The sequence below is a fragment of the Penaeus japonicus genome, unplaced genomic scaffold (genome assembly GCF_977035675.1).
Source record: "Penaeus japonicus unplaced genomic scaffold, GWHDUDI00000001_assembly GWHDUDI00000012, whole genome shotgun sequence".
NCBI lineage: Eukaryota > Metazoa > Arthropoda > Malacostraca > Decapoda > Penaeidae > Penaeus > Penaeus japonicus.
Genome location: NW_028234414.1, coordinates 13179868 through 13189867, shown reverse-complemented (window position 1 = coordinate 13189867; position 10000 = coordinate 13179868). Strand labels below are relative to the sequence as shown.

Here is a 10000-nt window from a genome sequence, read left to right as displayed (position 1 = left end):
AAACAAAAAAGGAAGGGGCGGAGAAATGGCAATCCCCCCCAAAAAAAAAATCTCCAAATTGAAAAAGTTGATCACGAACGAGACCCTAAACCCACGCGGGGTAACACACTGCTTGCGGCGGCCGTGGTTATTGTGTTGCTTGCTTTCACACACACGCTTGGTTATTCTGTTCTTTTGCTTTTTTTTTACTTCCTCGTATTTACGACTCGGTGCCGATCGATTGGTAACCTTTCAGGAACGAGGAATGTTCAAAGGGGAATGCAATGGGGAAGCGTGGAAAGAGAAGGTTGTTCACCATTAGGCTTTTGAACTTTTATGAACTTTCTTTAGGCATAGTGTTATCGTAAGGGAAGGTTAGGGGCCCTGGGGAGTAGTGGGTCCCCTGAGTTAGGGGTCCCTTAGAGTGGGGGTCCCTTAGAGTAGGGATCTCTTAGGGTGGGGATCCCTTGGTGTGGGGGTCCCATAGGGTGGGGGTCCCATAGGGTGGGGATGGGGCTAGGTGTGCGGGGGTGTAGGCACGAGGGGATGGGGGTACTGGGCTTCTGGAACCATCTATTTAGATCTAATCCAGCCTAACTCGCCCTTGAATGCGTAGAGGCGAGGTGGACCAACCCCCGACAAAGAAAACTCGATCTTACGGACTCGGTTCTCACGCCGGGAAGGCCTTTGAGAAGCACGTGAATGATGGCCGGGCGAGGGCGCAAGGATCCTTCGTCGGCGACCTGTCCTTCTTGTGCTCGTAGGACTCTCCTCCGCGGCGTCCTTGGCTCTCCTGGGATTCCTTGACTCTTCCGGATAATCTTGTTTGCTTCTTGTCTCGTTTGGGTTGTCTATTTTCTTTTTTTTTATTTGTTGTTGTTGTTAATTTATCCTCTTTTTTCCTCTTCCCTGTTTTTTTCCCTTCCATCCTCCTACCTTTCATCCTCTCTCTCTCTTACCTCCTCTCATTGTATCTCCTTTTCTTTCCTTCTGCTCCAACCTCCCCTTCTTCCTTCTTCTTCCCGCTCGAACCTCCACCTTCTTCTTATCCTCCTCCTCCTCCTCCTCCTCCTCCTCCTCCTCCTCCTCCTCCTCCTCCTCCTCCTCCTCCTCCTCCTCCTCCTCCTCTTCCTCCTCCTCTTCCTCCTCCTCTTCCTCCTCCTCTTCCTCCTCCTCCTCCTCCTCCTCCTCCTCCTCCTCCTCCTCCTCCTCCTCCTCCTCCTCCTCCTCCTCCTCTTCCTCTTCCTCCTCTTCCTCCTTCTCCTACTTCTCTTCCTACTCCTACCTTCCCCAACCTCCCCCTACCTCCTACCTCCTCCTACCTCCTCCTACTTCCTCCTACTTCCTCCTACTATCTCCTCCTGCCTCCTTATCCTCCTACCTACTTATCTTGTGCCTCCTGCCTCTTTCTGCATGACTCCATAAACTCCGTATCAGCCTCCTCATGACTCGCGTGAGGTCTCCCACAGGTGAGAGGCCCTTAGGGAGAAGGAGGAGGAGGTGGAGGAACTGGAGGTGGAGGAGGTGGTGGAAGTGGAGGAGGAGGAGGAAGTGGAAGTGGAGGTGGAGGAGGAGGTAGTGGAGGAGGAAGTGGAGGTGGAGGAGGAGGAGGAGGAGGAGGAGGAGGAGGAGGAGGAGGAGGAGGAGGAGGAGGAGGAGAGGGGGAGGAGAGGAGGGGAGGAAGGAGGGGAGGGGGAGGGGAGGGGGAATTCGTTTCGACCGACGCCATCTAGAAGGATTTGCAGGAATTTAATTTTGACAGCCTTGTTTGCTGTGCGAAAATTAGAGTCTTTGCCGTCTTTTTTTATGTGGTTTGAGTTGGTGGGACTTGTTTTATGAGGTGCTGCTGCCGCTATTCTGTTTAGCTTGTTGTTGTTGTTTTTAATCTTGGATTGTAAGACATTGTTGTTGTTGATTTTGATGTTGGCATTGTAAGGCATTGCTGCTGCTGTTGTTGTTGTTGCTGCTGCTGCTGCTGCTATTTATCCATTGTTGATACTCTTCATATTGTTGTCCTTTTTAAGGTGTCGAAAATATGGTCTTGTTATTTTCATCCTATTTTTCTTAATCCAATTTCCACGTTTTTTTTATTTATTTATTTATTTATTTATTTATTTTTTTAAGCGTGAAACGTTCTAGTATTTTCTTCATTCCATCGACTAGAGGTCAAAAAAGAGAGAAAAAAAGAGTGAGTGAGTGATTTAATGATAAGGCTTTCTCAGGAGGCTTTAAGCTGGGGACGTAAATTTCGCAGAATGGACGAGTGGGAGGAATTCCCCCAAGGCACGTTCAGACGCACTCTGTCCATGGCGAGTGCGGGTGGGGGCAGAGGGGAGGGGAGGGGAGTAAGGGAAAGGGGGAAAGGGAAGGAAAGGGAGGGAGGGGTATGTGAAGAGGGAAGGAGAAATCGAAGGGGGGAGAGGGGGAGGGGGGCGTGTTGGGCGTTCGGGGTGGGGGAGGGAAGGAGAGAGAAATGGGATTTGTGTGTGTGTGGGGGGGGGGTGGAAGTTGTTTTGCGAAGTTTATGTTCAAAGGATTATGAAAGTAAATTCTGAGATTTGAATCCGTGGTGTAATTAGATGCGTTTGTGTATGACGATGACATCATCAGAGTCGACTTGGCGTGGTCGTGCGTGGGATTAAGAGTACGAAGGACTGTTCACAATAAGAATTATTGTTGGTATTGTTATTTTCATCATTATTATTAGTATTAAAATTAGGATAATGAAAAAAAAAATCCGCTGTGTCAGGTGTCCATCAAAAAAAAAGAAAAGAAAAAAATGGCGAACGCACAAACAGCACAGAACTGACGATGGTGGAATCCGCGCCGCCTACAAGAACGAGCTAACGAGGCGTCTTGTCTCTCCCTGAAAGCGACGTGAATCCGCGCTCGTTGGCGAACACCGCGGAGTAGTTTCCCGCGGCGTGAATGAGCCGAGTGCGCTTTGTCGGAGAGTGATCACGGACGTCCCTCGCTGGATTTACATTTCTTTGATCCTGTTTTCACTTTCTTGAACTCGAGGAGGGAGAGACGAAGAGGCAGACAGACACAGAGGTAAATGAAGTGCCCAAAAGAAAACCCGAAAGACGAAAGATGGTAGAGAGAAACGAGAGAAAAGCGGTGACACCTAAACAATTACGGGCAAAATCTACGGGCGATGAAGAAAAATCCTTGATCTACAAACCCCTAATTCCAATTTCCTTATTACCGAGGATCAGGGTAGGGGTACAAGGGGTGGGGAAGGGGGAAGGAGAAGTATAACGTTTAGGGAACTACGCCTCTGGAAAACGGGCTAGTATTGTACTTCAACCAGTTATTGGTTGTATGTCTGTGTGTTTGGGTTTAAGATTACACGCACACATACATATAGACACACACACACACACACATACACATACACATAGACACACGCACACATACACATAGACACACGCACACGCACACGCACACGCACACGCACACGCACACGCACACGCACACGCACACGCACACGCACACGCACACTCACACTCACACTCACACTCACACTCACACTCACACTCACACTCACACACACACACACACACACACACACACACACACACACACACACACACACACACACACACACACACACACACACACACACACACACACACGCGCGAGAGAGAGAGAGAGAGAGAGAGAGAGAGAGAGAGAGAGAGAGAGAGAGAGAGAGAGAGAGAGAGAGAAAGCTGGAGACGAGGAATGGGGATAAAGAGGAAACGACGAAGACGAGCAATAAAAAGGGAAAATAACGCCACGATGTTGCAGCCTTTTGAGAGCGCCGTTGCAGCAGAGGCAGGGCTACGGGGGTCATGTGTGTACTTTATTGTTATTGTGTTGCAATCTTGCAGGCTTAGGCGAGGGCCATGATTTAAATTTAGTGCTGCAGCTGTTTTTTAGGGGATGTTGGGGGGAGGGGGGGGGGCTGGAGGGGGTTAAGGGATTCAATATCCAGACTATCGGATCCAAAAGGGTTTCTTTTCATTAAACGGTTTCCGGTTTAGCGTCGCGTGTTCGGAGGGGCCGAGGGGGGGGAGGGGGCTTGGAGGGAGAAGAAGGAGGGGGAGGGTGGTGGGTGACGTGGTGAGGGCAAGGAAGAAATTATGGCAGTGACACACGGACATTCACTCACTCACCCAATCACTCAATCACTCACTCACTCACTCACTCACTCACTCACTCACTCACTCACTCACTCACTCACACTCTCTCTCTCTCTCTCTCTCTCTCTCTCTCTCTCTCTCTCTCTCTCTCTCTCTCTCTCTCTCTCTCTCTCTCTCTCTCTCTCTCTCTCTCCCTCCCTCCCTCCCTCCCTCCCTCCCTCCCTCCCTAACCCTATCCCCGTCCCTCTCTCATGTATATATAAACACACACACACACACACACACACACACACACACACACACACACATCAGACAGCAAACCCAAACAGCCAATACCAACTCTCTTTCAAAGTCCCTCGCAAGTCTCCGCCGCACAGCCTCGCACAGCTTCTATAAAAGAGACTAAATACACACAGCCCAATCGCGAGACTGCCTCGGCGGTAATGAAATGTCAAGCAACGCGACCTCCTCGGAGTGACGTCACAACCGTAAACGCGGCGAAGAGGTAAGAAGCGTTTATTGGGCGAGGTAAATTATCCATGTCGCGGGAGAATTAAAAAGAAATACATCTTGGGAGAGAAAATGTGACCTTCTTTTTTCGGGGATCTTCGCTGGAATATGGTATGACGGAGGGGAGTGAGTGAGTGAGTGTGTTAGTGAGTGAGTGAGTGAGTGTGTTAGTGAGTGTGTTAGTGAGTGTGTTAGTGAGTGTGTTAGTGAGTGAGTGAGTGAGTGAGTGAGTGAGTGAGTGAGTGAGTGAGTGAGTGAGTGAGAGAGTGAGAGAGTGAGAGAGTGAGAGAGTGAGAGAGTGAGAGAGTGAGAGAGAGAGTGAGAGAGTGAGAGAGTGAGAGAGTGAGAGAGTGAGAGAGTGAGAGAGTGAGAGAGTGAGAGAGTGAGAGAGTGAGAGTGAGAGAGAGAGAGAGAGAGAGAGAGAGAGAGAGAGAGAGAGAGAGAGAGAGAGAGAGAGAGAGAGAGAGAGAGAGAGATCCTTTATCCGATTATATACAGAACATGCACTTTCAGCTTAATCATGCAATTTTGTGAAGGCTCCTAGTTATAATTATTTGAACAGAGACCTTGTAAGACGACTCGTGTCTTGTAAGAGGATTGCCCTCGTCAGCCGTTCTTAGTTCAGGGTCGTGGGCGGCAGATGGACGACTCGGGGCACGGAACGAGGCTTGGTTTACACTTGAAGTTGACGACCAGAACGAGGTATTACGGATTACATCAACGCATTACGTCGTCTGTTCGCCCTGGTGGGTCGAAGGTGAAGGGGAAGGAGTAGGGAGAGGCAGAAATCGGAGATTCGGTTATTTTAATTAGTCGCATGGGAAAATTGGGAAATTCTTTTCGACGACCCGAAAATATTGCGCAACGTCTTATTGTAGATAGTGTTGCGTGTTCCACATATATAGTTTCTGTATGAGGTAAATAATGTTTTGTTACACATGCACACGCATTTGCACACACACACACACACCCACACACACACACACACACACACACACACACACACACACACACACACACACACACACACACACACACACACACACACACACACACACACACACACACACACACACACACACACACACACACACGCACACACACACAAATATGGATGCGTATTAAAATGCTTCCATTCCAGCTGCACGCGTGACTAAGAACTTAAATTAACGACTTTTCTCTCTCTCCCACAGAAGCATGGTGCCCAGTTAGTAATGTTAGGTGCAGGCACCGCGGTGTCCCCCAACATGGGTGTGGCACTCCGTAGACGGGTCCTGGCACCGCACACTATGCTGGCACTCCACTTGCTGCCGGCGGTCGTAGTCCTCTTCGCTGCCCGCGCCGATGCCACTCCGACCATCTCCTTTCTCAACGACCACAAGCCCAGGAGCATCACTTTGCCAGGTAAGCACCTCTACCCTCTACAGTCTCCTATAGATGCTTTTCTTATTTGTAAGTTCTTTTTTGTTGTCTTTGTATATATTTTTTTAAATCTTTTCTCTTATCCCTTAATTTATTGCTTTTCTGTATCCTCCCCACCACTCCTTTGTCGCCTTCGCTTGTTTTATCTCTGGCATCCCCCCTCACCCCTTGACCCTCCCCCCCCTTCATTATGTTTCTCTTCTGACCTCTTTCATCACTCAGCTGCTCCCCCTCATCTTCTCCTCCTTTAGACGATGAGAGAGAGGAAGGAAGAGAGAGGGAGAAGGGAGGAAGGAGGAAGGAGAAGGAGAAGGAGAGGGGGAGCGAGAGGGAGAGGGAAAGGGAGAGATAATGTTTTTATATGATCACGGTTTCCCTTTAGAAGAGATATCTAATAGTTATATCGAGAAAATTGTCAGTTTTCCCAAATCGGCCCGAACGTGTTATTGTGTCTTGTATTGTTCACGTATTTTACAACCCTTCAATTTATTATATCCTTTTTTTCATTTTTCCCTGTTACTATGTTGGAAAATTTTGACACGGGAAACAAACAACACCGTTACCCAGTATCCAAAAATTCAAAAGGGGACTAGGTGGGGGTTGGAGGTTGGGGGTTGGGGGTTGGGAAGGGTCGGGGGGTAAAGGGACATAACATAACCTCCCTCGTCCCCAGTTTTGGAAAATAGAATCATAGCGTCCATCATGAAAGGGAGGAGGTGGAAGGGGAGGAAACTGAAGGTGGAGGGAGAGAAGGAGAAGGAGAAGAAAGAGGAAGAAAAAGAAGAGGCGAGGACGAGGATGGATAATTATTTGAGAAATTGATAAATAGACAATATATCAATGAATCAAAAATACGTTGAGAGAGAGTGAGAGTGAGAGATCAAGAACGAAAGGAAGAGAAAGAGAGAAAAGGAAAGGAGAACAAGAAGAAGAAGAAAGAAAAGAAAAAGAGGATTGTATGTTAGAGGAGCTTCCCTTGGGCTGACGGCCGACCTTGGCTCAGCTGCGGGACGGAAGGAAAATAACTAAGGCTGACTTGTGTAAACTGTCGATAAGGGAAAGCCGGTGGAGGTGTGACGGGAGGTCGGGGTGGATTAGGGTGGGCAAGGGTGGGTTGGGGTGGGGGTATGGAGGATGTGTGTGAGTGTCTTTCCCCCTCCCACCCCCTCCCCTCTTCCTCGTTTCCTCACTTACTCTTGTGCCATGCCCTTATTTCGGTTGGTGCTCTACTTTCAGATTGCCCTTCGTCTCTACCTTCGCCTCTCATTCGGTTTCTTCGTTTTCTTCTTCTTTTCCTTTTTCTTCTCCTTCTTCTTCTTCTTCTTCTCCTTCTCCCACTCCTTCTCTCTCTCTTTCTCTCTCTCTTTCTCTGTTTCTTCCTTCTCCTCCTCTTCCTTCCTCCTCCACCTCCCCCCTCCCTCCTCTTCCTGCGCCTCCCTCCCCTTCCTCTCTCCCTCCCTCCCTCCCTCCTCCTCCTCCTCCTCCTCCTCCTCCTCCTCCTCCTCCTCCTCCTCCTCCTCCTCCTCCTCCTCCTCCTCCTCCTCCTCCTCCTCCTCTTCCTCCTCCTCCTCTTCCTCCTCTTCCTCCTTTCCCTCCTCTTCCTCCTTCTCCTCCCCCCCTCCCTCTTATGTTCACGTGTGTACATTACGGCAAAGCTTCAGGGACAGGCGAAGTAAACTGTGTACGGAGAGGCGGCTATATTGCAGCCTATTGCATCCCCCAGGTGTAAACAGCGTCCAGAAGAGTAATGGCGCCAGGTAAACTGTTTTGTGCAGGGGGGGGGGGGTAGGTGGAAGAAATGATGGGGGGGGGGGCTTGAAAAGAAGGTTGGAGGGGAAGAGAAAGGGAGGAGAGGGAAGTTGGAGGTTTTGTGCAGGGGGGTGGGGGGTGGGGGGGTAGCGGTGAGAGGGAGGGGGAAATGGGTAGGTAGGTGGGGGGGAACGTGAAATGGAGGAACGAGGGAGGGGCTTTGTCCGTGACGTGAGCGACGGGCGATCGTTCACCTCTTAACGTCTTCCTCGCTCCCCTCTTCCTCTTCTTTTTTCTCTCTATATCCTACCTTTACGTGGTCTTCTGTTTTATATATCTCTTTCTCCTCCTCCCTCTCTTCATCTTCTCCTTCCTCCCTGCCTTTTCTTTATTATTCTTGGTCATATCCTCTTTCAGATCCTTCATTTTGCCTCTTCATATTTCTGTTGTTATTATTATTATTATTATTATTATTATTATTATATATATGTATGTATATATATATATGTATATAAAATCATATATGTATATATATATTCTTTTGTATCACTTTGCGTAGGTATTTCAACGACGTTCCCTCTTCTCAGTTTTATTTTGTTTAGTTTTTTGTTTTCAACTCCGGAGGCGATGCAGCCATTTGGTACGATTATCATTTTTTTTAGACTTATAAACAATGGAATTGTGTCTAACGAGCAGTCGATCGGCGATAGACCGGAAATTAAGGCCGAGGGAAGCGGGTGGGCGGGTGGGCGGGCGGGGAGTTTAGAGGCTGGGGGTTGGAGGGGGGTTAACGTCGTAGCGCTGGTCGTAAGTGAACCAAGTTTTAAATAGATTTGATTTTTTGTTGTTGTTAGCGAAAGGAAAGAAAGCGGAGAAGGCAAGAATCAGTCTTTAGTAAGTTCGGTCTGCCATGGGCTTGTGGGGGGGGGTGGTGATTCTGGCGGAGGAAGAGAGGGAGGAGAGGAGGGTGGGGGTAGGAGGGTGGTGGGACTATTAAGAGCTAATGAATAGGTGTGTAATTTGGGTGTAATAACAATAGGCCTACCTTTAGGATCATTAGTTGGATTTAGGTTCTGTGCCTTGAGGCAGAGGGGGAGGAGGACCAGAGGAAAGGAGGGGGGCTGATTTTCTTCTTCTCTCTCATTTTCTGTAGTTTTATCACAATACACTTTTGGGTTCCGTCTCCATACAGCCTGCTATACGCACTCAAGGTTGTGAGGCCCTCTTGTGTACAATCCGCCCGTTTGAGTGTACATTTACCTGTATACATTTGCCCCGTTTGTGTACATTATCGGGTGGAATGGTGTGCTGGTGTTGGTGCGTGAGGTGTGAGTTGTGAGGTGCGAAATGAGGCTAGGAGAGTGGCGAGAGCCTGCGTCCTCCTTCCCTTGCCTTGAGAGCTTTTTGAAAATAAACAGCTTCTCTCTCTCTCTCTCTCTCTCTCTCTCTCTCTCTCTCTCTCTCTCTCTCTCTCTCTCTCTCTCTCTCTCTCTCTCTCTCTCTCTCTCTCTCTCTCTTTCTTTTCTCTCTTTCTTTTCTCTCTTTCTTTCTCTCTCTCTCTCTCTCTCTCTCTCTCTCTCTCTCTCTCTCTCTCTCTCTTCCTTCTCTCTCTCTCTCTCTCTCTCTCTCTCTTCCTTCTCTCTCTTCTCTTTCTTCTCTCCCTTCTCTTCCTTCTCTTCCTTCTCTCTCTCTCTCTCTCTCTCTCTCTCTCTCTCTCTTTCTCTTTCTTTCTTTCTTTCTTTCTTTCTTTCTTTCTCTCTCTTTCTCTCTTTGTCTCTTTCTCCCTTTCTCCCCCTTTTCTCTTTCTCGTTTCATTTCCTTTTTTTCTTTTCTTCTTTTCTCTCCCGTGTGTGTGCATGCGTGTGTCCGACTGTCCGTGTGCACTTGCGCCTAACATTGGGTTGTCGGCTCGACCAGACACTCCGTTCCCACCCTTTTCTCCAATATCTAAAATCGGCGAAAGCGAAATCGGCGCTGAGAGGAAATGCTCGCTAACAAGAGAGAAAGAAGAAAAAAAAAGAAAAAAAAAGATCCCTTGCAATCGGCCGGAACACATGGCAGCCGAGATTGATTTCCACTTCTGGGACACCTGTCATGCAAACCTTGCACTCGCGGCTGTTTTGCCTTTCACCTTTTCAAATGAATAAAAGAATGGACGGATGTATTCTCTCTGAGAGGGTGGGGAGGTTTAGGGGGGGTGGGGCTGAGAGAGA

The 10000-nt window shown here is 48.7% G+C and overlaps 1 protein-coding gene across 6 annotated transcripts in view; it reads left to right on the top strand.

Moving 5' to 3' along the window:
- Nucleotides 1-10000, top strand: part of LOC122248722 (semaphorin-1A) — a 369289-nt gene that overhangs the window by 35498 nt on the left and 323791 nt on the right. For all 6 annotated transcript variants that reach the window (XM_043008912.2, XM_043008910.2, XM_043008908.2 and 3 more), the window contains exon 2: nt 5810-6020. In XM_043008912.2, coding sequence (XP_042864846.1) covers nt 5831-6020 — 190 coding nt within the window. In that variant the 5' untranslated portion in view covers nt 5810-5830. The remainder of the gene's footprint in view (nt 1-5809; nt 6021-10000) is intronic.